Source organism: Acinonyx jubatus, chromosome A2 (genome assembly GCF_027475565.1).
Source record: "Acinonyx jubatus isolate Ajub_Pintada_27869175 chromosome A2, VMU_Ajub_asm_v1.0, whole genome shotgun sequence".
In the NCBI taxonomy this organism is placed as follows: Eukaryota; Metazoa; Chordata; class Mammalia; order Carnivora; family Felidae; genus Acinonyx; species Acinonyx jubatus.
In genome coordinates this window covers 157,193,024-157,218,451 of record NC_069383.1, presented here as the reverse complement: position 1 = coordinate 157,218,451, position 25,428 = coordinate 157,193,024, and the positions used below count along the sequence as shown (strand labels likewise).

At 55.8% G+C, this 25,428-nt stretch overlaps 2 protein-coding genes and 1 long non-coding RNA gene across 6 annotated transcripts; 1 reads left to right on the top strand and 2 right to left on the bottom strand.

Annotated features, from left to right (window-relative positions):
• Positions 1-1,145: 1,145 nt before the first annotated feature.
• On the bottom strand, positions 1,146-16,770 carry RGL3 (ral guanine nucleotide dissociation stimulator like 3). Its single transcript, XM_053219852.1, has 19 exons — positions 16,588-16,770; positions 16,004-16,117; positions 15,121-15,344; positions 14,939-14,992; positions 14,607-14,821; positions 10,402-10,544; positions 10,099-10,314; positions 9,291-9,394; positions 9,085-9,169; positions 7,878-7,934; positions 7,683-7,769; positions 7,448-7,480; positions 7,246-7,367; positions 6,453-6,548; positions 6,283-6,351; positions 6,098-6,194; positions 5,324-5,476; positions 5,123-5,237; positions 1,146-4,127 (listed from the first exon to the last, which is right to left on the bottom strand). The coding sequence occupies exons 1-19, from the start codon at positions 16,618-16,620 to the stop codon at positions 4,009-4,011; spliced, it is 2,136 nt and encodes a 711-aa protein (XP_053075827.1). The 5' UTR covers positions 16,621-16,770; the 3' UTR covers positions 1,146-4,008.
• On the top strand, positions 14,935-22,685 carry LOC113596559 (uncharacterized). The gene is made up of 4 exons (XR_008297264.1): positions 14,935-16,852; positions 17,230-21,144; positions 21,709-21,819; positions 21,913-22,685. It is a non-coding gene; the product is annotated as an uncharacterized LOC113596559 (long non-coding RNA).
• Positions 17,408-25,383, bottom strand: ODAD3 (outer dynein arm docking complex subunit 3). Of its 4 annotated transcripts, none has more exons than XM_027050156.2 (13): positions 24,646-25,383; positions 23,289-23,410; positions 23,111-23,188; positions 21,664-21,834; positions 21,468-21,569; positions 21,242-21,367; positions 20,965-21,087; positions 20,326-20,478; positions 19,207-19,367; positions 18,968-19,124; positions 18,207-18,362; positions 17,714-17,798; positions 17,408-17,547 (listed from the first exon to the last, which is right to left on the bottom strand). In XM_027050156.2, the coding sequence occupies exons 1-13, from the start codon at positions 24,884-24,886 to the stop codon at positions 17,429-17,431; spliced, it is 1,794 nt and encodes a 597-aa protein (XP_026905957.1). In that variant the 5' UTR covers positions 24,887-25,383; the 3' UTR covers positions 17,408-17,428. The 4 variants fall into 4 exon arrangements, with proteins under 4 accessions (XP_026905957.1, XP_053075830.1, XP_053075828.1 ...); XM_053219855.1 differs by having other exon boundaries at positions 21,664-21,831; XM_053219853.1 differs by lacking the exons at positions 17,408-17,547; positions 17,714-17,798; positions 18,207-18,362 and having other exon boundaries at positions 18,506-19,124.
• Positions 25,384-25,428: the final 45 nt, after the last annotated feature.

Genomic DNA, 25,428 nt, shown 5'->3' with positions numbered 1-25,428 from the left:
GTAGGCATGTGACCCAAAGGGATCCAATGAGCCTCCGCCCTGGGACTTTACTCAAAGTTACTGGGAAAAGGGTGACTGTTTCTATTGGGCCATGAGGGCGTATCCAGAGATATCTTCTCTACTAAGGAGGGGAGAAATTACCTGATGGTGAAGCTAACACAGGCTTTTACACCCTGTTACCTCTATCTGAAACTCTTCCTCTAAATATCCACGGGGCTCAGTCCTTTATTCAGGCCTCTGCCCAAATGTCACCTCCTCAGTGACATTTGCCCCCTGGGATGACCCCAATTAAAATAGCAACCATCTGGGGGTGCCTGGGTGGCTCAGTCGGTCGAGCTTCCGACTTCGGCTCGGGTCATGATCTTGTGGTTGACGAGTTCGAGCCCCATGTCCAGCTCTGTGCTGACAGCTCAGAGCCTGGAGCCTGCTTCAGATTCTGCATCTCCCTCTCTCTACAACCCCCCCCCCCCCAACTTTCTCTCAAAATAAATAAACTTAAAAAAAAATAGCGACCTTCTCATCCCACACCCCTGTTGCCCTTAAATGGATGATGGTGATGATTTTACATTCCCTGTTTATTATCACCTAATAAGCATTTGATGTGCTGTTACTGATTTGCCGCCCTCACTAGTTCGTTTTGTTCATTTGTGTATCCCTAGCACCTAGAACAGGGCCTGGCACACAGTAGGAGAAATAGTTGTGGAGGGGTACGTAGGTGGTTCAGTGGGTAAGCTTCCCACTCGATTTCGGCCCAGATCATGATCTCCGGGGTTGTGGGTTTGAGCCCCATGTCGGGTTCCTCGCTGACAGTGCAGAGCCTGCTTGGGATTCTGTCTCTCTGTCTCTGCCCCTCCCCTGTTCTCTCTCTCAAAATAAATAAATATATCTGTGGAGTAAAAGATTAGAGAAACACTAAGCCAGGAGATGTAAAGAAATGGGTGATACTGTGTCAGCCCCTGGATACAGCTGTGCCTGAGCGCCCCTGAACTTAAAAACAAAAAAAAAAGTCATAGTGATGCAGCAGTAATCCCTCCCTCAGGAAATTGGCCTTTGCACCATGCGTGAAAGAGCGTGAGAGGCAGAAAGTATAAGCTGTGGTTATGAGAGGAAAAGTAGCCCAGTGTGTTTTTTTATTATTATTATTAAAAAAAGTTTTTTTAACGTTTATTTATTTTTGAGACAGAGAGAGACAGAGCATGAACAGGCGAGGGGCAGAGAGAGAGGGAGACACAGAATCGGAAACAGGCTCCTGAGCTGTCAGCACAGAGCCCGACGCGGGGCTCGAACTCACGGACCGTGAGATCATGACCTGAGCCGAAGTCGGATGCTTAACCGACCGAGCCACACAGGCGCCCCAGTAACCCAGTGTTTAAGGGAGGGCATGTGTTCTGGCACATCACACATCATTCAGGTTTGAGCCCCAACCTTGCCACCTTGGATAAATTACTTAATCCTCACTAGGCTCAGTTCTTCATGTATAAAATAGACATATGGAATGTATGCTATTCCATAAAGCTAGTATCAGGATTTAGTGAGATCAATTAGGTAAAGTTCTTAGGACAGTACATAGTAAGCCCTCAGTAAAAATAAGTTATTTTATTGAAATATAACTGACATATTACATTACGTAGCAATTATTATTTGCTTAAGCTATTTCAAGAAGGATACTGTTACTTACGTCTGACTGGTCCTATGGTCTTAATATTCATAGCCACAACAACAAAAGCCTGCAAAATAGCATGTTCTGTTCTGTAATTGGTCTTTTCCCAGATGGTACGTGATGCTTAGGTTCTCCTTTTTGTTGTTGTTGTTGTTTATTTATTTTATTTTATTTTTGAGAGAGAGAGAGGGAAGGCGGGGCAGAGAGTGAAGGAGACAAAGCAGAGGATCCAAAGTGGGCTTGCCCCTGACAGCAGACAGCCCGACCCAGGGCTCGAACTCACGAACCATACATTCATGATCTGAGCCAAAATCAAGAGTCTGATGCTTAATCTACTGAGCCACCCTTCCCCTAGTAACAGTACTCAAATGTAATTTCCATGTATGCGCCCTTCCAGGCTCTAGTCTTTGTGATCTGAAGTTGCTCTTCTGGCTCAAAGCATGGGCACAGGACCCAGACCTGGACAATCTGCCTATTAACATTTCTCTGAGCACAGTGATTGGTGCAGGGGTGGCCACGTGACATGAGTTGGTCCAATGGGCATCTGTTCTGGGACTTTTGCTTGACCTGATGGAAGGGAGGGGCTCTCCTTGCATGGGAAGGTGTGAGCCTGCCTTGCAGTGGGGCTATATTAATTAGATGCTATTTTGGCTACTGTAACAGACCCAAATAATAGTGGCTTAAGTAAGATATACATCTATTTCTCTCTATGGAACAATCCAAGTAGCGGCACAATATGGCTGCACCCTGGTCTAAGAGGGCCAGGCACTTTCAAGTTTGTTGCTCAGTTATTCAAAGAACATGAACCCCCCTCAATCCAAGATGATCCACTCCACTGCTTCATTCTAACCAGTGCGGGGCGGGGGGGGGGGGGGGGGGGGGTTAGAAAAGAGGGAAGGGGAGGACACAGGCCTTAAACCCGGACTAAAATTTGCTCACATCCCATTGGTCAAGACTTAGTCACATGACCACACTTTGCTGCAAGGGAGACTGGAAATGTGTTTTCTACTCTGGGTGGCCAGCTAAAAATCAGTGGTTGCTCTATTCCCACAGATGGTGGCTAGATTTGGCGGGGGGGGGGGGGGGGGGGGAGGGTACAGTCCCCTCAGCAAATCAGAGCCCAAAGACCACAACAAAATCCTGATATGTTTGGAATCCCTGGATCCAACGGTGACTGACGCTGGACTCAACTGAACTTTTCGAATACACGAGCCATTCGTTTCCCGTTTTGCATGTCTGTTTGAATTGGGTTTCTGAACACTCGAAGCACAAAGAACCCTGATTAACAGTGAGATATATAAAGCCCCTAGTTGATGTACAGCATGGAGTAGAAGTTCCTACGTGAACACACTATTGCTAAGAATGCGGTTGTGGCGGGCACCTGGGTGGCTCAGTCGGTTAAGCGTCCAACTTCGGCTCCGGGACATGATCCTGCAGTTCATGAGTTCAAGCCCCGAGTCAGGTTCCGAGCCCCGCATCGCACTCAGCACAGAGCCTGCTTGGGATTCTCTCTCTCCCTCTCTCTCTCTCTCTCTCTCTGCCCGTCCCCACCACACACTCTCTAAATAAATAAATAAACTTACAAAAAAATGAATGTAGTTGTTTCTGTTGTTACGACTGTGTTGCAGGTGGCCTTATGGGTCCCTTTATCTCTACCTGTTCTGTTTCTTCTTCCTACCCCAGCACAGAGAGACAGGGTACCCCTCTCATCCTCACACCCCATTGACTTAAGGGTGATGATGTTGTTTGTCTCAGATGCCAGTGGAACTTGACTTCTTCAGTCTCCCACACCCATGGCGGAAAAGCAGCGTATCGCCCCCCTAAATGTTGGGGAGTCCCGCCCCCTGCGTGTGTGACAGCCCCTCCCCCTCCGGCATCCGATCATGTCTCGCCCAGACCCTTTCATGAGGCCGTTGGGGTTTTTTTCAGTTTTTGTTTTTTAATTTTGATCTTGATCAAGAGAGAACACGAGGCACAGAACAGACAAGACCCATCTCCTGTTTCATAACCTTGGGCACTGTTTTCATCCACTTCCGTCCCCCCCGGTTGTCCGATTTCTCTGGGGAAAGGTCTGACCCCCCTGCCCCCATCCGTGCCCCACCTGCCTTCTATGTTTATGGGATGAAACTCTTCATCCGGCCACTCATGGGCTGATGGCTTTGGAATAAGAATCAAGTACCAGGAGTGTCAGAGAGATGGCATTTGATGGAGTTGGGCATGGGGGGTGGGGGTCACACGGTACAGAGCACAATGGCTTTATTGGGGAATGGGACTTTTCTGGGAGAGGAGGCCTCTCCCCACATCCATGGTGGCAGGGACCAGGCCCCTAGAGGGAGAAAAGGGCCCCCTCAGGTCGAGGAGATGGTAGCTGTGTGCCGGGCCCCGTCCTTCCGCCGCAGCACAAAGTCTCTAGGGGCGGCTGGACTCATTGCATAGAAGACATTGGCGTTGTCAGGAATCGGCAGCTCTGGCCAGGGGTGGACATGATGGTAAAAGGCCTGCACCACCTCATATCCCACCACGAAAGACCGAAGTAACCTTCTGCCATTTACTCTGGCACGACAACCTTGGGTCCCTTCAGCCAGTGCTGAGCCGTCCTCTCGTGGGGAACCTGGACAACTTCCCACTCAAAGCCTGCACAACCTCAAGTCTCTCCCACCATGTCCACCACGGACCTGGACAACCTCCTGCTATTTCTCTCTGGAGTCTATGCAGCCTGTGCCGGAAGGCTGGACAAACTCGGGTCACCCATCCCAAACAACTTCCTTTTCACCCGGCCAGCTCCCAGCCAAGTTCCTGCCGCCCTCACCATGAACTTGGACACCTTCTGACTTCCTACATCCAGCCTGTATAGTCTGTGGCCCTTGCACTTGATAGTTGAACAATTTCCTATATGCCTTCTTAACGTCCCCCCAAACTCATGTCATGTCTTCTCCTTCTTGAGAACTGGGGAACCTTCGATCTGTGTCTGGATTGGGCATCATCATGTTCCCCCTACCCTGAATTTCAATACCACATGGCGTGCCACATTCAGAGACTTCAGGGTCCCCATGCTGACCTGGGACAAACCCATTTCTTCACAAACTCAAGCCCAGACCCCTCTTTAGACCCCCACCCTGCCAGGCTGAGCCTGAACAACCTCATGATCCTACAAATTTAAGCCAAGGCAACCTCCTTTCCTCCCTCTCCCATGTGACCCTGGACAATTTCATTTCCCCACAGATCCCAACAAGACACCTGTCATGTCCCCCTTTCTCTCACACAGCCAGGGCAACCTCATGACCCCACAAAATCAAGGCACGGATATTTTACTGCCTCTTACCCCCACCCTGCTTTATCTTACCCTTACTCTGTGTCCGACTGGAACCACCTCATGGCCGTGTTAAGGCCAGTCTTGACCCTCGTCAACCTGCTGCCCTCCTAGCTAATCCCCAGTCCAGCCTCCAAGCAGTCCCTACTCACCCCTGTCCCCCGGAAGGACTTGGAAAAGCTGGTAGTCACGGGCCCAGGGCTCGGCCACATTGTGCTTTTGCAGGGCTCGCTGCACCACGCTGGGGGCCTTGTCCTGACTGGTGAGCTGGGAAGAGAAGGTGGGTGGTGAGGTGTGACCGCCAAGTTCCAAGGGCAGGGCTGCCCCGGCAGGTTCCCAGCTCAACCCCTCACCAAGATGCTCCGATACAGGTTCCCGTGGTCATTGTCAATGCTGACGCGGATGACTCGAGCCTCTGATCCCTGCTGCCCCGGTAAGGAGATGTGAGAGCTGCTCAGAGGCAAAGACAAGGGCCGGGGGCCTGCCAGGTCTGGGCTCAGGGGCAGCTGTAGGCAGTGGGGGTGGGGGCTGAGTGGTGGGAGCCTTATACATCCCGCTACACAACTGGAGCCTGGGGACGGGCAATCAGGGTGCACTCACGAGCCCACATCTACACCATCCCATCACATACAGACCTTCGTGCCCTGTTACAAAGACAAACTTACACATGGCCAATAGACACATGAGAAATCCTATGTACACGGACAGCAGCAAATACACACATACGCTTATGATTGTTGTACATCCACAAGTCCATCAACAGCCCCGTTCACGGTCCCGTGGATACTGGGGATATTTATGCCCATGTTTCCACTCTAGGTATGCGGATTCCTGGGGACACACATATCCTTGCAAAGGTGTGATCACACCCAAAAGTGCCCTGTGGGCAAGCTGACTCATGGGTCCAGGTCCGAGCACAAGCCAGACTGAGGGATAATCCCTCAAACAGGGCCATGGAGATGCACGGGGTCTCCTGGACAGACACCCAGGGTGCTCAGCCAAGCACGTGTACAGTCTCTTATGTACATGCCTGGTCATGAAACCACACACGCACATGCGCGCACGCACACACACACACACGGTCCTGGGTGCCCACAGTCCTACACGCACACAGGCAGTCTCGGTACCTTGGTGGTGGGGCTCTGGGGCCCTGGAGAGGCCGGGGGACTGCCAGGAGGAGGGTCTCTGGTTCTAGGACTAGATGGTGGGGACCCTGGGGAAAGACTGAGGGAGATACAGAGCCTGAGGTCAAGCGGCTGCCCTGACCTCTGACCCTGCCATCTCCACTCCTTTCACTAACTGGAATACTCACCTGGAGGTGGGGGACGAGGGGTCCCCAGGACTCCCACCAGGGGATGAGCCCTTCTCTCGGGACAGCTTTCTAAAGATAGAGACGAGGGATGAGGAGGAGATCAGTCTCTGGCCCAGGAGCGCTCTCCCGTCTCTGCCCACCCCTGTCCCCATGCACACCCCGAGACTCACGCACTGAGGCGCTTGGTGAGGCTGAGGCGCCGTCGGATGCGTGGGGAGCTGGGGCAGGAGGCAGCTGGCGGCTCAATGACACGGGAGACATGGTAGCTGAGGAGTCAAGGTGCACATGGGGTGGGGTGGGGCCAGGAAGCAGCAGGGAATGAGCTGAAGCTTGGCTAGAATCAGTGAAGAGCCGCATTTTGGGGGCATGGGGGGGGTGCGGCAGGAGTTGGGCACCAAGTGTCAGTGTCAGGGTAGTAAATGGCGGGCTATTAGGCCACCGGGGTCTTATTAGTTATGAGAAGGGATGGCTTGGTTGGCAGGTCATGTGGGGATTGGCTGCGTGGGATTGAGGAGTAAAATTGGGTGAAAGATAGAGTTCCAGGTCGAGTGATCATTGGGGTCAATGACTGGGGCAATGGATTCAACAGAATGAAAAGAAACGGTTGGGAGAGTTGAGTTGGATGGTCAGATGCACATCAAAGTTGGAGTCAGTTATTCAGAACCGGGGGTCAATGACTGGGCTCAGAGATCCAGACTGGGGTTACAAATGGGGTCACAGGTCAGATAGGGTCAGAAGGTGGGGAGGCAAGCAGATGGGACAGGTGACTGGAATGGGCAGCTGTCCATTAAAGGCTGAAGTCAGAGAGTCAGATGGGGTCAAAATCTGAGGTGAACTGGGACCCTCGGTGGACTGGGGAAAATGCAAGGTCATAGGTTGGGGGTCGGGGCTCAGGAGGGTGTCTGAGGAGGTGGAGCGATACGTGTGTGCCATCGCGGGGGGATGGTGGCTGGACTGAGTCACCTCTGCTCCTCGCTGAGCTGGCGCTGGGCACGCAGGGCCACCAGGATGGGTGGGCGGGGACTCAGGCAGTAGTTCCGACAGCGCTTCTGCAGCTGCTGGATGTGGGCCAGGATCTCCCACTCCTGAGGGGGCGGGGCCTCTGAGAACCTGCCCTGGCCCTGCCCCCACCCCGTCCCCCCCATGCCCACCCAGTGCCACTCACCTTCCTCCTCTTCTCAAAGTTGATGAGATCCCCCTGGGGACAAACTTTGTCTGAACTGGAGCCTCCAGAATCGAGGACTGAGGGTCAAGGTCAGGGGCTGGGATGTCAGGAGCCCCACTGCGCTAAGGGGGCTGGGGTAGGGAGTGTGGGCAGGGTCAAGGGGAGGATGTCAGGAGGCCCACTGTGCTGAGGGGAAGTGGTGCTGGGGTCAGGAGTCAAGGGTCAGGGGTCAGACCTCCAGCATGTCCGGCAGGGCTGTGTCCAGCATAACCAGGTCCGTGAGAAAGGTGCCAAGGTAAGGGACAGGGCCTGGGGGCAGTTTCTGTGGCCCCAGAACTCCAGTCACTCTCAGCCGTCACTGACCCCATCACGTAGCACCCCATTCCGTGAAGATTCTGCTCGTCCCCCCATCCCAAACCACCTCACTCACTGGGGGCGGGCTTCCTGGGAGGGGGTCCTCCTCTTGGGGGCCCTCGGTGGCCTCCTCCTGGGGGAAGGGAAGAACTGAGCAGTCCTGGGGTCTCTCTGACCCTTTTTCTCAGGAAACATGCCTCAAGACCCACCGCCTACACCTGTTTGCCTTCAGCGGCCACCAGCCAGTTGTAAAAACCAAACCCAGGGAAAACCGAACAAGGGAAGCGAGCCGATTAGCAGCCTCCTCCAGGGCTGGCCTCAACCTGGGAGAGAAGGCTTGTCCCGGCCTGAATGGCACAGGCCTGCTATCCATACCCTGAACCTTGCCTTCACAGCATCGCTCTATCTGGTAATTCATTATATCATCGCTAGGCCGTTATTATTGCGTTGTGTGTCTCCCTATATAAGGCCTGATATCCCCCCCCCCCCCCCGCAGGGCAGGAACCTCGTCTGTCTGGCTCATGGTAGGAGTCCCCTGGCACAGTGCCCGCCACACGGTAGGCGCTGAATTCAGAGCTGCCTGCTCCTTGACCTCTTATCCTTATTCGAGACATGCATTCACTCACAGATATTTATTGAGCAGCTACTCTGGGCCAGGCTCTGTTCTGAGTGCTAGGGAGGGAGCGGTGAGCCAAAGAGACCAGAAAATCCTGGCTTCGCAGAGCAGACACTAGCCAGGGAGAGGCAGCAATAACCAAGCTGCACATGTACCAGGCAGAGATAAGGGCGATAAGGCAGCAAGCGAAGCGAGACCTGAAGAAGGTGAATGTGAAGAATGTTCTGGGCCGAAGGAACAGGCTTCGCATTCCATCTAGTCTGGATTCACCCTAAGAACCAGCACCCAGCTGCAGTTAAAATCTACATCTGGCCTACACCTCGTCTGCCTTGCGGGCACGTAAGTTTTAGTTTTGCTTATCAAAGTCAAGTCCTAGCACAATTTTATTTTTTTTACTCTTTGCTAGGACTCTGGCCCCAAGCGACCTTCTCCATGTAACGTCTGGTATTTGTTGAATGAATAAACAAGGCAGTCACTGCGTGTGAGCTGTAAGGAGGGCGGCCGAGGCAGTAAAGCCCTGGGGCTGTCCGCTAACACGGGGGGAAGGTCATTGCTGAGGTGTGTTGGAAGGACACTGAATGTTATGACAATGACAAGCCATGCCCTGCCCGGCCCCAGGTCCCTTTTTTGGGGGCCGGGGACCCTCGGGGTCCACACCCATCTTTACCTGGGAAAGAATTTCTCTACTGCTGAGGTGGTTGTTCTCATCGGAGAAAATCTGCGAGAGTTTTCTGAAAGTGGATAACCGTTCCCTGGGGCGGGGGCAAGAGAGGGGTCACGGATCAGCGCCTGGGAAGGTCAGAGCGACGCTGGGGAGGAGGAGGGCCCGCCCCAGCGTCACCAACCCTCCTTCCCTCCTTCTCCCGTCCTCACCGGCTAACGGCGCCCCAGCTCCGCTTGAGGCGGTAGATGGGGTTAGACTGCAGGGCTGACAGTATGGCGCGCAGGGAGGAGAAGTTCCTCAGTTCGCGGCAGCGCTGGACGGGCGGGGCGGGGGCGCTGGTCACACCCCAAGCCTGACCCCCAGCTACGATCCACCTTCGATCCGAGACTTCTGACCCCAGGCCAGACTCCTACAACTCGCCCCCCGTCCGACAGGCTACCAAGGGTCGGCCTCCTCCCTCGGGATCCTCCACTCTCCCCCACCCGCCCCTCCCCTCCTTACCTGGCACCTGTCCCCGTTCCTCGCCTCTCCCCGAGCCCTAGAGGTGCCCACAGTATCTCCCCAGGACCCAGACCTCCCCTCCCCGAAGCTGTGTCTCACCCCGCGTGGGTATCAACCGTTTACCCTCTTTCCCCCCTCCTCCCCCCCTCCCACTCTAGTGGGCCCCCAATTCGTTTCTCTTCTTCAGCCTTGAGGCTCTTGCCCCGCCCCTACCCTACCCAGTCCCCGTAGGGACCTCCGCCCCCTTCTCCGGGCTTCGGTCCTTCCTCCAATCCACGGCCTCCCCATTACCTTCTCCCACCCCATCCTCTTATCCCTAAACCCACAGTGTCCCTCTGCAGTCCTGGACCCTAGCCCTGGACCCCTTCCAGGCTTTCCCTTAGGTACCTCGCACCCCCAACCCTCCCCTCGTTGCCAGAGCCCTGTCTCGGGCCTTCCGCCTCCAGTCCCCGGCCTCTCACCAGGCCTGTTCCCCACCCCATGCCCCACCCCCGCCCCCCACCCCCCAACAAGCACCTGGGCGATGCGGATCCACTTCTCCAGCCGCTGCGCCCTCTGTGGGGCGGCCAGGCCCTGCGCTCCGAGCACGGAGCCCAGCACGCAACCGATCACCATGTTGAACTGGGTCACAGTGGCTCGCACAGTGGGGGCAGTACCTGCGGCCCCTGGACGGTCTCGCTGTGACCACACGGAGCCCAGGCACTCGCAGGGCCGCACCCGAGAAAAGAGCTCCTGGGCGAAGGGAGGCGGTGGGGGTGGGTGAATAGGCTCTGTGCTCCGCGGAACCCGCCCCATTACCGCGTCCCACCCGGGCCTCACCACATCCATCAGGGTCAGCTGCTCGGCCACTTCGTCTACACTGAAGTCTAGGAGCTCAGGGCCTTCCCGCGCCACTGCTTCCTCCTCTTCCCAGCAGCCTTCTGGGGAGTCTGGGCGTGGGGTCTGGGTAGCTCCAGGAGGTACTGAGGGAGTATAAGAAGGGGTTCGAATCCAGGACTGGCTTTGGGACCTTGGACGAGTGCCTTAGTGTCTCTGAGTCTCACTTTACTTATCTGCAAAATGGAAACCTCCCTGAGGATTTTTAAGGGTGTCAGAGCAACAGAAACGTTCATTTAGCGCCTTGGGTGGTAGTCCACACTAGGCGATTTAACACAGTAACCCAGTGAGGGAGGTATTATTATCTACCTTCCACAGATGGGGAAACTGAGGGAGGAAAAATTTGCCCTAAGTCGCACCTTCAGGGAATGGCAGGGCAGGGATTTGAAGCCAGGTGCTTACAGGTTACGGTAGAAAAGAGAGGTTTGTGGGGTTGTTTTTTTTGTTTTGTTTTGTTTTTGAACCTATATTAAAATAAGATCTGTCTACCCTATTGTGGCGAGAGGTGGTATAATTTTGTAGGTAAGGGAAGGCTATTGGCAGTCCCAAGTCCAAATCCAAATTTGTCCACCAGGCTTGCTATGTGAACTTTAACCTCCCTTGTGCCTTGATTTCTTTATCTGGATTTTTAAAAAAATCAAACAGGATCATACATACTTGACTGTCATAAAATAATCAATAGGAATGATTTTTGGGGCGCCTGGCTGGCTCAACCAGTACAGCATGAGACTCTTGATATCAGGGTGGTGAGTTCAAGTCCACGTTGGGCGTGGATTCTACTTAATTAAAAAAAAAAAAAAGATTTTTCCCATAGTGGGATTTGGTGGTGGCGCCCCCTAGGCGACATTTTGGAAATTGAAATCTGCCACCGGGGAGCTGACGGGCTCAGTGAATTTGTGCCACTCCACCTCCAAATGCCACTTCAGGACATTTGCGTCTTTGGAAAACCTGTTTACAATAATCCGCACCTGCAACCCAACTCTCTTGCTCATGACCACCCATTAGTTTGGCTCCAGGACTGTAAGAACTGTCAAAGTCTGGATCCTTTTTGTTTGGAAATTACGAGTGTTCGCCATTCTGGAAAGCAATGTCCCCAGTGTTTATGCTACTGCACCTGTGTGGTGCATTAGTTGGTGTTTGTGACTGTCACATTCACCATGACGCTATGAGAGACAAAGGCTCTGGACAACGTCATCACGTCCCCTAGTAAGACATGCCTAAGGGCTAACACAGCAACAAGCATAGTTTATTATTGTATGAACTGCTTTCACTTTGTTTCTCCTTCGTATTAGAGTTACAGCACCATAGTATTATTTTTTACTTACCTTTGTAAGTGCATTTAATTAGCTGTCTTTAATTTCAAATTAGGACAGATGGTGTTGCAAAATCCTAGTTTTAAAAAGTTGTCATTGGAAAAAAAATTGCACCTCAGTTAATCAAATCTGTAGGTCTTACAGCAAATATGGGGATAGAAGAACATGCTACATGTCACCATGAGACAACGAACAGGTAAGTGGAGAATGTGAGACCTTCCTCAGGACAAATGACTCATCCCTCCCCTCCCCCCCTCCCCTCCCCCCCCAATGACATAAACAAAAGGCAAAGGGAGAATGTGATAGAATAAAAGAGACCTAAGAAATGAAAGACCAAGTGCCCTGGGGTGCCCGGGTGGCTCAGTCAGTTAAGCGTTTGACTTTGGCTCAGGTCATGGTCTCACGGTTCATGGGTTCAAGCCCTGTGTCGGGCTCCATACTGACAGTGTGGATCCTGCTTGGGATTCTCTCTCTTGGTCCCTCCCTCATGTGCACTTTTTCTCTAAATAAATAAATTAATTAAAAAAAAAAAAAAAAGGAAGGAAGACCAAGTGCCTTAATGGATGTTTGGATTTCAAAGAAACAACTGTAAAAAAACAAAACAAAACAAAAAAAACATTTAGGGACAATGGGGGGATTTGATTCTGGACTAGGTATTTTTTGATATTAAGTAATCATTGCTGATTTTGTTGGAAAAGATTGTAGGCACAAGGTTATATTAAAAAAAAGCCCTTGTCGGGGTGCCTGGGTGGCGCAGTCGGTTAAGCGTCCGACTTCAGCCAGGTCACGATCTCGCGGTCCGTGAGTTCGAGCCCTGCGTCGGGCTCTGGGCTGATGGCTCAGAGCCTGGAGCCTGTTTCCGATTCTGTGTCTCCCTCTCTCTCTGCCCCTCCCCCGTTCATGCTCTGTCTCTCTCTGTCCCAAAAATAAATAAAAAACGTTGAAAAAAAAATTAAAAAAAAAAGTCCTTGTCAGGGGCGCCTGGGTGGCTCAGTCAGTTAAGCCTCAGACTTCGGCTCAGGTCATGATCTCATAGTCTGTGAGTTTGAGCCGGGCTCTGTGCTGACAGCTCAGACCCTGGAGCCTCCTCCAGATCCTGTGTCTCCCTCTCTCTCTGCCCCTCCCCTGCTCACACTCCGTCTCTGTCTTTTTCAAAAATAAATAAATATTTTTTAAAAAGTCCTTGGCAGTTAAGGTGCATACCTAAGTATTTACGAGTGAAGTGACATCAGCATGGGATCTGTTTTCAAGTTATCCTGAAAAGACATTTTTGTGTCAAATTCTTAATTGTTAAAAATGAGCAAGGGGTGTCTGAGGGCTCTTTATATCATTCTCTCTACTTTCCTGTGTGTCGGAAATTTTTCATACTAAAAAGTAATGTCCCCCAGAAAGATGTTAAAATGCAGTGTGTCCCAGAGCAGGGCCCACAGTAGGTGTCCAATAAGTGTTCATTTCTCCTCTGACTTCAAGAACTCACAGCTTAGGGCGGTTCTTTCAATAGAATTGTCTGCAGTGGTGGAGACATTTTGCTACCTGCGCTGTCTACTATGGCTATGAGCACTAGAAATGTGGCCAGTGTGACCAAATCGCTGACATTTTTATTTTAAGTTCAGTGTCTATAACCCCATGAGGCTGGTAGCTACCCCATTGGACCATTTAGCTCTAATGCCTTGAAATCAGCTGGCGAAATCCTGCAGGCAGAGGAAGAAAGACACTTAAAAAAACCAAGAGGGAAGACGGAGGGATAAAATATACATAAATAACCGAGACTTTGTCACCAGGGAGAGAAAAAAAAATAGCTGCTACTTTGTAAAGCAGAGAGGAATGTGGCCGCTTTAATCTGAGGATGAAAAGATGGGGGTTAGGGATTTAGATGCTTTTGTGATAGGGATCAGTTCGAACACAGATGGGTGAAAGACGATACTTTATAAGCAGGATGCAATTATTCAGTCAACAAATCTTGGTTGTTCCGGCCCCTGGGGACAGAGTCTGCGACAAGGCCAATGAGTGCTCTGCAGAAAAATAAGCCTGGCGAGGACGCAGAGTAGGGGGATATATTTGCTGGGAGACGATCAGAGAAAGCAGGTCTGAGGAAGTGAACGGAGACCTGAATGAAGTAGGTAGACAGTTTTCCCTCCCCCGCAAAGCTCTCTACAACACGGGTGGGCAAACTCGGTAAAGGACCAGATAGCTTGCTGATGCCTCTTCTACAAGAAACTAGCAATCGCACTATGACTTTTTATGTATTTTCGTTACAGGTGGTAGATTCCAATAAGCGAGAATCCGTGATAACAACAATAATGAAGATAATACTATTTGCCAAGCCCTCGCTGTTTACTTATATCCTTGTTTACTGTTGTCCTCCCTAGGGAACTGGGAGCTCTGTCCACTGTTATTTCCCAGAGCCAGTAGCTACGCATGTATTGAATGAATGAAGAGGTCAATCAGGCAAATACTATTATCACCCCCCTTTCACAGATGAGGAAACTGAGGCTCAGAGACTGAAGTGTCAAGGTCAGTCAGCAGATGGCAGAACTGGGATTTGAATCCGGCTCTCTGTGGCTCCTAGGGTAAGTAGCAATGGGAGGAGTTGTAGCTAGAAACAGGGTATCCTGACCCAATGGTAGAGTGTTTTTTGTGCTGAGGATTAGACAGATGCTAATATGTTAGACAAAAGGTCCATCTCACAGGTGGGGAAACTAAGGCTCAGACAGGGTTAAGAACTTTGCCCAAGATCTGTAGCAGCTCTGTGAGGGGAGAAGGCCCCTGGGGGACGGGTCGTGGAGGAAAAGTCCTGCTCCTGCTCAGGGCACTATCGTGCCCCATACTCCTCACCTGTCCACGCCTCAGGCTGCTCCTCGTCTTCCTGCTTTCGCTCGTCCTCTTCCAGGAAATCTCCCAGTAGCTTCTCTGCCTCCCAGGCCTCGGGCCCTGCTGGGGCCGCCCAGCCCAGAAAGGTGCAGACGCTGCCTAGGTCCGAGTGGGCAGGGGGAGCCCGGAAATCCTGAGGGTGATCCCGCAGCCAGGAGCCCAGCACGGACACCACAGCCCTGGCCAGAATGGAGGGCCTCAGAGCCCAGCCCAGAGCTCTGGATCTTGGGGGCCCCTACACCTCAGATCGACCTTGGACCTCTAGGACCCCCTACCCTCACCTATGGGAGACCAACCTTAAGTTCTTGTTGACGGGCAGACCTCCTGCCTCTGTCTCCTTGATCTCTGTCCTGGGAAAAGCAATCCTCCATCAGGAGAAGAAGGAGGCTAGGGGGAGCTTAGGGGGAAAGAATGCAGGAGCGAGCACCCAAAGGAGAGTCTGGGGGTGAGAACACGGAGGTTACCCGTTGGTACTGACCCTGGAGGCAGGGGTGGTGGCGGTGGTGGCAGGAGAAGGCCCAGCACACGGGCAGTGGATACAAAGGCCCTGTGGGTGGCCAGGAAGGCAGGCACGAAGCCCGGGTCCTGCTCGTGGTCTCCAGACACCAATTCCCCCACCAGCCGCTCCAGCCTCGCGGCCCTCAGCGCCCGCACCTTGCTCGTGCGGTAATGGAGGAAGGCGTCCACAGCGGGGCTGGAGGCCTGCGGAGCAAGGGGGGGGGGGGGGAGGCAAAGGGACACAGAGGAGTGGCCCGGAGCACCCCCTTTCCAATTAAGCCCAGCGCTAAGCAGCGCTCTTACGTCTGGTCCCTCCCATTGCTCGGAATCCGGCCTCCTGGATTCATTATTCTGCTCCAGGCCCAAATGACCCTCGCAACTCGCCCGGGACCAGGTCGTCCTCCGGGCCCCGCCCCGCGCCCTCACTCACTCGCCCCCACCCCTCCCCGCGCGGCTCCCAGCTCTCCAGACGCGCTTCGCTGGTCTTTCCCGCCCCAGCCCTCCACCCCGGTCCGCTCTCACCCGGCTGCCTCTAACGACGACCCCTCCCTCCAGCGCCGCCCACTAAGCCTGGCGGACCTAGGCCAGGCCTGGCGGACCTGCCGTCCAGTTTAGTCCCCAGGTCCCCGCTCCGGAAGCGCGCAGCCAACCGGCCCGCCGCGCGCCTCGACCCCATTCACCAGGCCGCCCCCCGGGGCGCCTTTCTACCGCGACCACGTCTGCCTCTAGGCCCCGCCCCTCCCTGGGGCTCAGCCCCGCCCCTCGGCTTCGCCCTCACCTTTTTTGCCTGCGGACTCCTCCACTCAGCCCCGCCCTCACCTGGTCGCCTCCGGCCCGGCTCCGCCCTCCGGCCCCTTCCTCACCTGGCTGCCCCCAGGCCCTTCCCTTGGGCTCGAGCGCTGACTGAGCTGCCGACGTAAGGACACGCTGAACACCGCTCCTTCCTCGGTCTCCTCGCCCCAGTCCTGCAGCGGCGCCTGGACGCGGAGGCGGGCTGAGGGCGCCGCGGGGGGAGGGGGCCCGGGACCTCGTCCCCCCTCTCCCGCGAGGACTTAAGTCCGGGGCGAGGACTCCCGGCACCACTCCCCCTTCCCGGTCAGACTCTGCGAAACTCGGGGCGGCGTCCCGGGCTAGGGAAGTCCCCTCGGCGCCGCGGGTACCCTCCTCCCTGGTCCTGAGAGGATGGAGTGGTATTCGGGGACGTCCTAGGGCCCAGGCTCACGGAGTCTGTCCCTGTCCCCTCTCCCCCCCCCCCCCCCAGATGAGCTCGGAGACGCCCCCATCCTTAAGAGGTTACCAGCCACTTCACTGGGTCAGGGACCGGGAGGCCGGGCTGGGAATCAAGTGTCCGATTTGAGAGGAGATAGGGTCTGGAAGGCGAGGACCTGGAGCTTCGGGACCTTGGGATCGCCAGGGATGTGGCGTCCGGGACCCCTGGTCCCCTTACCAGGGCGAGGTCCTTGCCCGCTGTCCGATCCATGGCCAGTGCCCGTCCGGCTCCACGGCGCGGCTGAGTGAGGCGGAAGGGCCGACGGGCGGCGGGCAGTGGCCGGGCGTTGGGGCCCGTGGGGCAGGGCGGGGCGACCTGGCCGTGCAGGGGCGGGGCAGGACCCACGGCTCTCGGATGCCCCCAGCTGGACCCCAGCGCCAGCCCAGGCCCAGGGAAGAGAGGTCCAGGCTTTCCCTATAGGGGTATATCAATCTGTGCTCAGGTGAAAGGACACCTCTCTCTCCCAGGGAAGGGTTCTTTTCTGTGTCTCCAGGTGTGGGTGAGCCAGTGTGTACAGCTAAGCAGGGGGGGGGGGGGAGGGGGTGGTCTGCGGCCCCAGGAGGAGAGTACCCTGTCCTCAAAGTGGACCACACCTGGTCCTCTCCAGGTGTGGAGGTATCTCCTATTTTCCTGTTGGTGGGGGTGCTCAATCTGTGTCCCCAGCTGATGGGAGTCCTCACTCCCCAGGTCAGAGAAGGTGGGGTCTACGGGCCCCGGATCTTAGGGGCGGCCGGTTTAGTTTGCAGCGGTGCAGGGTCAAGGAGAGGCAAATACCCAGGGGGCTGGTCGGTGACCTTTATTGCGCTATTCCGAGGCCAGCGCGGGCCCGCCTTGGAAGATTTACTGTGGGAACGTCCGGCGGCCCGGCCCCCTTTTCTACTCCCGGCGCCACTGGCCTTCTCCGCTCCCTCGTGCGGCCGCGTTTAGTCCTCCAAGGGGCCCGAGGGCCTGAGGCTGGACCCAGAACGGTTGGGAGCTCGCAAGGGCCCGGAAGCACCAGATGGGTGTGAGCGTGAGCCTAGGACTTCCTCGAACGACTGCGCTTCTTGCTGCGGGATTCAATTAATTTCTGGGAACGGATCTTCAGCGCCGCACGGGTGGCCACGATGCTCTCTTCATCCTCACTCTCCTCTTCATCTGCGGAGGGCAGTGAGGGGATCCGGGTTCCCATTCTTGGCTCAGATTTCTCTTCCCCGATTTTACCGCCCCCCCCCCCCACCTTGGCCCCAGGCCCGGCCTCGGACCACTTTTCGTTGCCCTGCTTGGGCCCCCAGCCCCGCCCCTTTTCCCTGACCGTACTGACCGAAGAACTTGTCCTTGTGACTGGCAAGGGGCAGAGCGATGCGGGTGTTGTACCGGGGCAGCTTTCCCTCCAGGATGGAGTAGAACTGGAGGGAGGGAGGGAGAGGGAGGGAGAAGAGAGAGTGGGCGGGGTAGAGGCTACAGGGAAGTTCTGTACCCCAACCCTTCCTCACCCCATTCCAAGATGTACCCTGATTCCACAGGACACCTCTGCCCACCCCTCCGGTTTAGTTTTTCTCGGGCCCAGCCGAATTATGCGTTCCGAGATACCCAACCCCGCCCCTGGTCCCTGGGGTCCCGCCCCTTGATCCCCAAACACGCAAGCCCCAGCCCTGCCCAGGGGCCTCCCGGTCCCTCAAACCTCACACGTTGCCCCTGAAACTCATTCCCGGCCCATAGGCCTCCTCCCTGGTCTCCCAAGGGGTGTCCCCGGCCCCCTGGTTTTCCGCCCCAGCCCCTGCATCCTCAGCCCCGCCCCCTGGCTGAACCCGCACCTCGCGGTTGGCGAGGTGGTGCACCATCGCGGCAACGTCCTGGCTCTCGAGTTGCGCCTGCAGCTTCAGCAGCTTTTCTTCCACGACGCCCAGCAGGGCTGGCAGATAGTCATCTGCCTTGGGATCCAGCACCTTTCCAGCGAACCTGCCGGCGTCCTGAGGCCGGGGGCGGAGCCGAGTCAGCCCGGGCGGGGGGGGGGGGGGGGGGAGGCTTTCCCCCAACAGAACCAGACTTTTGAAGGCGAGGGACCACCAAACAGGGGTGGTACTATCTCCCCTGTGCGGCAGGACCTCTGTTGTCAAGGGGCCAAGCAGGTGAAGGGAGAGCCTCTGAACTCCAGAGGGAAACAACTGGTGGAGCGAGGGGTTTTAGTGGGAGAAGGGAGTATTAAGTCGGGAGAAGCCAGAAGAAATGGGACTCTGCTTCCGGCAGGCTGGGGCTTCCCCTGTCTCAGGCCGCCCGAGCATTGCAGTGGGGTCTCTGGGGTTTGGGGTGTGGAGGCAAGGTGGGACTTTCCCGTGAAGCCGGGACAGGCTCTCTGTAGTCCTGAGCCTCTTGAGAAGTAAGGGGTTTCTCCGCAGGGACAGGGGTTGGGGACTCTGAGCAGTGGGGGAGGTCTCCCCCTGGAGGCAGGCCTCTGACATCCCGGACAGGGCATAGGGTGGGTCCCCTGGAGTAGGCTCCCCTGAGGAGGGGCGGGAACCCCAGCCTCTTGGGCTGTGGGAGGCTGTGGGCCCAGCTTCCTGCGGGTGAGGCCTACCACGGCGATGTGTTTCATTTTGCCCGCCAGGTGTTCAAGGCCTTCCCTGGTCATCTGCATGGACTGAATGGTGTGTTCCAGCTTATCCTGGGCCTCGGTGCGCCGCTGCTCTTCAGCCTCGAGGCGCTCCTGCAACTCAGCCTGCAGCTTCTGCTCGCTACAGGCGATGGGGAGGTCGCCGCTGGAGCGCCTTGGAGCCCCGGGGCCCCCGTTCTCTCCCTTGGGCACCGGGGCCTCACCTCACCAGCGTGGTCTCCCCCGAGTACTTGAGGTCTTCGAACTCTCGCTGCAACCGCTGCTTCTCTTGCTTCAGCGTCAGCAGCCTCTGCTTGTTCTTGCTCTTGAGCGCCTCCAAACGCGTGAAGGTGTCGCCCTGTGCCAGGAACCGCCTCACCACCGCCTGCAGGCCGCCCAGCCCTAGTCAGAGGCAGGGCTCCGGGCAGGCTTGGGTGCACCCCCTCCTCCTTTCCCCTGGGCACGCGGGACAGATGGCCTAAGCTGGTGGCTTCTGCGCAGCGATGCTTCTGGACTCTGTGAGCCAGACTCAGAGCTGCCTGGAGGGTGGGCAGTCCCCAACACACAATTTTTGTGGGGCCCTTGTCTCTATAATGAATTTGAATCAGGTAAAACCAGCGTGTGGTGCAGGGCAGCAGAGAACACAGTTGCTTTCCAAAATCAACCTGCCATCCGTGTTAGGCCTGTGAATCTCGCCCAACCCAGTGAGGAAGCATGGCCAATCTCTGGAGCTATCTGCCCATCAGGTCAATTTCTGGAAAGTTGCCTGGTCACAGTGCCCCAGATGACCCCATAGGTCGGGGTTGCCCTATGGGAGGAGTAGCGAGTGGGAGAGTGTCCAAAGGGGAGAGACTAAACTGGGGTCCAGTGGGACCAGTATCCACCGGCGGGAAACATAGGGTTTAGCAAATTTCAAGGAAAATGCTGCAAAGCATAGGCCCCAGGGCAGGGGCCCAGCTTGCCAAGGGTCTGAGAGTGGCACTGGGCAGTCAGTCTACCGTGCCCCGGACCATGTTACAGACACTGGAGACACAGGAGAGACCAAACTCACAGTTCTCACAGAGCTGACATGCCAAAGAAGTTAGTGCTAGCATGAGAGCAAACAGGAGGGGGAATGGTGGCGAGTGTAGACAGCTCGAGGGGGTTTTGCTTGTGAGGAGCGGCAGGAAAACGGGGCAGTAACTGGAGGAGGAAGGAGTGTCTTTTAAGTAGAGGGCAGGCTTGTGTGCTGAGGAACCGAGCCAGCAGAAAGGCGCGGCTGGGTGTGCTGGCTTCACTGGCCTGGGCTCAGTTTGAGCGTGACTGGAGGGCGGGGAGGGTTGCGGGCAGCGGGCAGCACTCACGTGGGTATCGGCCACGCCGGTGGCTTCCTTGACCTTGCCGAAAAGCACCTCCCTCTGGTACATGCTCCAGCGCCGCTTCAGCGTCTCCTCCTTGGCGCGCAGGCTTTCCTGGGTCAAATCTTCGGACTGCAGCAGCACGTGCTCGCGCTGGGTCTGCGCGCAGGTCGAGGTCAGGGCTGGGGCTAGCGCTCAGACAAGGATTTAGGGCCGAGGCCCAAGAGGAGTTTCGGGACAGGGGCCCGGGAGGGGGCGGGGCCAGGAGTGCGGGAAAGGGCGGGTCGGGGACCCGCAGCCTCAGAGGCAGGGCAAAGAGGCGGGGTCAGGAGCGGGGGCGGGGCCTGTGAGGAGGGGGCGGGCTAGCAGGCAGGCTCAGCTTTCGGAGAGGGGGGTATGCAGACGGGGAAGGATGGGGAAGACCCGCGAGTTAGGGGCGGTCCGGAGGTTCTCCAGACGAGGCGATGAGATGGAGGGAGGGCGAGGTCAGGGATGTGGGAGCGGCGCTGGCATCCAGTGGAGGTGGGGGCGGAGTCAGGACCCGTGTGGCGTAGGGCCGGGTCTAGGGTGTGGGCCAACAGTAGGGGTGTGGCTGGGACCGGGCGGGGCCACGTCGGCCCCGCCCCGCCCCCTGGACACGCCCACCTTGCGCTCCAAGCGTTGGTTCTGCAGCTTCCTCTCCTCCGCGCGCTTCTTGCACTCGGATAAGTGGCGCTCACGCTTCTTGCGCTCTCGGAACACGGACTCCTCCAAACACTGCAGCTGATTCTGGAGAAACGACAGGGGCACAGCAGGACAAGCTGCGACCTCCCAGGGACCCGGGAGGTAGGTGGGAGGGGCTCGAGGACAGCTGGCGTTCCGATTCTGCGCCCCAGGAGACCGTGGCGCCGGGGCAGGATCCCGGGGCCTGGCAGGCTGGCACCTTGGCCATGTCCCGGGCCTTGGACGCCTCCTGGTCCACCACCTGCAGTTCTTCCAGTTGACGTTTTGTCTTCACCACCTCGGCCTCCATGAATTTCAGCCGGTTTTCCAAGTGAAGGCTCTCCTCCTGGGGGGTGGGGGGGTGGGACAGGCCTGTGACCGCCGTCCCTGGGCAGGCTGGCCCTCCCGCTTGCCTCCACCCCACCCCCAGACGTCCTGGTCCCTACCTGGAGATGGGCCTTGAGCTGCAGGTATACCCTGGTGATGTGTTCGGCCTCTTCCGCCTTCATCCGGGCCTTCTCCAGGCGGTTTTCCAGGTTCCGCATGGTCTAGAGGGAAGCAAGGATGGGCTGAGTCCCCTCGCCTCTCCAGTTCGCCCCAGGTTCCCCCCCCGCCCCGCCCCCTGCATCTCAACAGCCTCACCTTGGCCACCTCCGTGTTGCCACTTTGCGCCTCTGCCCGCTCCAGCTCGCGTAGGCTGTACTGCAGCCAGAGCTCATCCAGCAACTTCCGCTGCAAACGCACCTGGTGCCGCAGGGCGTCCAGCTGCTTCACCTTCTCTCTCAGCTGGTGCTCCAGGTACTCCAGGGCCTGCTGGGGGGGTGGGGGAGGGAGGGGGGCCGAGAGCGGGAGCCTGAACCCTCCCACCTAACCCTCCCTCTCTTCTCCCAGATCTTGTTTCGCATCTCCCGGCCTCAGCCGCATCTGACCTGGTTGATCCCCTCTTCCCGCCCATTGTCTTCTTTGGTGGCTGCCAGGACCCCCGCTCCCCAGTGTGCCACACCGACTGTCTGTCGCTTCTGCATTTCCTTGGCCTTGGGAGAGACAGCCTCGCCTCTGTTCACACCCACCCCCTCGACGATCCTATCCAGTCTCAGGGTTTTATTTTGTATTTTAGAGACAGAGAGGGCGAGCTTGGCGCGGGGGGGGGGGGGGGGGGAGAGAGAGAGAGAGAGAGAGAGAGAGAGGACGAGTGGGGGAGGGCAGGGAGAGAGAGAGAGAGAGGGAAAGAATCCTAGGCAGGCTCCGTGCTGACAGATGTGGGGCTCGACCCCCTGAACCATGAGATCAGGGACCTGAGCCGCAATCAAGAGTTGGGACGCTCAACCCACTGAGCCACCCAGGCACCCCCCTGCTGACTCTCTTGACCTCATCTCCTACAGAGCCCCACTCCCTCCTTCCCATGCAGCCACACTAGCTGCCTTGTTTCGACCTCAGGGACTTTGTGCTTACTGTTCCCTCTGCCTGGAGCATTTTCCCCACATCATTCCCTGCCTGTCTCACTCTCTGGTCAAATATCACCTTCTTAGAGAGAGGGAGCTTTGCTGACTCCCACCCCCCAATCTAAAGTGCAAACCCCTGGCCCTATCCATCTCTAATAAGACACTCTGTTTTGTTTTATTCATTTCTTTTGTCACTACTGGAAGTCATTTTGCCTCTTTCTTTCCTTCCTTCCTTCCTTCCTTCCTTCCTTCCTTCCTTCCTTCCTTCCTTCTTTCTTTCTTCCTTCTTTCTTCCTTCTTTCTTTCTTCTTTCTTTCTTTCTTTCTTTCTTTCTTTCTTTCTTTCCTTCTTTCTTTCTTTCTTTCTTTCTTTCTTCTTTCTTTCTTCCCCACTACGATATGAAGTTTTGGGGAGTGGAGGTTTGGTCTGGTTTTTTTTGACTGCATAGTCCCCAGTACCTAATACCATGCCTAGCACATGGTCGGTGTGGGATAAAGATTAATTGAGCCAATAACTGAATGCCAGCCGGTGCAGAGAATGGATAGAAGAGGGTGAGACGGGAGGCAGGGAGTCCAGCGGGGAGGGAACACGAGCTGGAAATGAGGGCAGATGAGGGCAGATGGTCTGTGGAGTGGGGTGGGACAAACCTGGCCTGTCCTGTTCTTCAGGTATGGCTTCTCTGACTTCCACTCCCGAATCACTGCCTGGACCATTTTCTCATCTCCCTGCAAGAAGGGGAGCTCAGTCACCACACACCCAGCCCACCTGCCCCTCGGGGTGCCGCCCTGCCTCTTGGGACCCTCTCGTCCACTTCGGCAGCCTCACCTGGAGCAGGTCCGCCAAATGCAGGTGCAGAGTCCTGGTCTCCTCGTGGAGCTGGTTGATGGTCTTCTGATTTTTCTTGATGGTCCACTGGGTGCTCTCATAAAAGGCCTTCCGGTCACCCTCTGAGTCGTGTGAGGTACACAGTCAGTGTCACAGGGGGTGGAGGGCTTCCCAGAGGGAAGCCCTTCCTCTTCTTATGGACTTAATATTGTAACTAGACTTCAGTTGGAGCTCTTATTCTACGTTGGATGCCGGACAAAGAACTTTCCGAGTATCAAATACCATATGTCAATAGGTATGTATTCATATCCATATCATACCCATTTTAAAAAAGTTTTTATTTACTTAGAGAAAGAAAGAGAGGGAGAATGAGCGGGGCGGGGAGAGAGAGAGAGGGGGAGAATGAGAGAGAGGGGGAGAGAGAGAATCCCAGGCAGGCCCTGAACGGTCAGCACGGAGCCCGAAGCCGAACGGTGAGATCATGACCTGAGCTGAAACCAAGTGTCATGTGCCTGACTGACTGAGCCACCCAGGTGCCCCCATATCATACCCATTTACAGATGAGAAGAATGAGGCTCAGGCTTACTAGATTGTTCAAGGTTACAGAAAGTCGGATTCCAGAACCCATTCCTTCAACTACTGTGCAAGATAACCTTCTAATAATAACAAAACGATAATGCTAATGGTGTATGTCAGGATTCCCCGACCTTGGCACGACTGATAATTACTTGTTTTGAGCTGTCCCATGAACTGTCAGGTGTTGGGCAGTATCCCTAGCCTCTACCCACTAAATGCCAGTAGCACCCCCCTCCCAACAATGTGACAACCAAAAATGTCCCCAGACATTGCCAAATGTCCATTTGGGAGCAAAATAGCCCTCTTCCATTGAAAAACATTGGTTAACACTTTAGAGTGCTTTACTAATGTGCCAGGCACTGTCCTAAGCACGTTATACATTTCAACTATCTGGGGTGCTGTACTCTTACTATCCCCATTTTACGAACAGAGAAACTGAGACCTATTAGGTTACTCACAGTCCCCCAAGATCAAACAGCGTGCGCAGAGCCTAGATTTGAACCCAGAAAATCTGGCTCTAGAATCTATGTTCTTCACCACCCTGTGCGTGATGGGAGTTGAAATTACCCAAAAGTATGAACCACAGTCCAGCTGGTTCTGGGCCCAGGGAAGATTTTATAAGAGGGATGAGGAAAACCACGAACGAGTACGGATTTTTGCCTCCAGAAGCTGGTCACCTGGATGAAGGCCGGGGAAAGGCCCTTGTCACACCGTGCCTGGTCGAAGGGCTGGGTGGACACCGTTGACTCCTGATTCTTGGTGCCCTTTCGAGCCATCTTACCTAACACTTGTACCTTCCTTTGTAACTCTGCCACCTGCGCGTTCACAGTGGACGTCCCCCCGCCGGTGTGGAGGGGTCCCGCCTTGGAATGGAGTGGGAGCCAGGCGTGGGCAGCGCCCTTGCCTTGGGGGCGGCGGTGCTTGGCCCGAGTCGGACTGCTCTTGACATTGGAGGAGGTCGAAGCCTGGTCCTGAGCATGCAGGACGTTGGTTGACGCACCCCAGCACAGGGGAGACGTCATGACTAGGTTGGGGCCTAGAGCCCCTGGGTATTTTAAGGTGGCAACCAGCAATCGCCCCTGTCTGAGATCCGTCGTCGACGCGGGTTCCTCAGGCTCAGGGAGAATGCACTTTCTGACTGCTTGGCGCGGCCTCGCAGCATCTCCCGGTTGCTAGGTAACCTCCGTCCCCTCCTCCTTCCAGCGCTCCCATGGAAACCGCCCGCGTTCCATACCACCACTCTCATTGGCTAGCGCTGCGCAGAGGGGCGGCCCAATAGGGGGCTGGCAAAGCCGCGCCTCAGGATATTGGGGGGAGGGTACTTTGGGGTCACGTGCTTACTTTTTTTTTTTTTTAAGATTTGATTTGATTTTTAAGTAACCTGTATACCCAACGTGGGGCTCGTACCCACAGCTCTGATATCAAGAGTCGCAAGCTCCACAGACCGAGCCAGCCAAGTGTCCCCATGTTTTTGTTTTTTTCAATCCCCCTGTCCGCCACTCCGCGGGCATTGGAGAGCATTTTTCAGGAACCTTCTTTTCCGGCTGCAGAATCTGCCACTCCC

What these genes read in the sequence shown, in the direction of transcription:
- ODAD3 (XM_053219853.1), bottom strand. Translation starts at nt 24,886, where the DNA reads ATGACGTCTCCCCTGTGCTGGGGTGCGTCAACCAACGTCCTGCATGCT. An exon ending in TGAAGAACAGGACAGGCCAG is followed by an intron (nt 21,835 to 23,110) that starts GTTTGTCCCACC and finishes CCACCCCCCCAG; the next exon opens with CAGGCCCTGGAGTACCTGGA. An exon ending in CCGGCGTGGCCGATACCCAC is followed by an intron (nt 19,368 to 20,325) that starts GTGAGTGCTGCC and finishes GGCGGCCTGCAG; the next exon opens with GCGGTGGTGAGGCGGTTCCT.
- RGL3 (XM_053219852.1), bottom strand. Translation starts at nt 16,620, where the DNA reads ATGGATCGGACAGCGGGCAAGGACCTCGCCCTG. An exon ending in TCCCAGGAAGCCCGCCCCCA is followed by an intron (nt 7,770 to 7,877) that starts GTGAGTGAGGTG and finishes CTGGGGCCACAG; the next exon opens with AAACTGCCCCCAGGCCCTGT. An exon ending in CCCAGAGCCCCACCACCAAG is followed by an intron (nt 5,477 to 6,097) that starts GTACCGAGACTG and finishes CACTGCCTACAG; the next exon opens with CTGCCCCTGAGCCCAGACCT.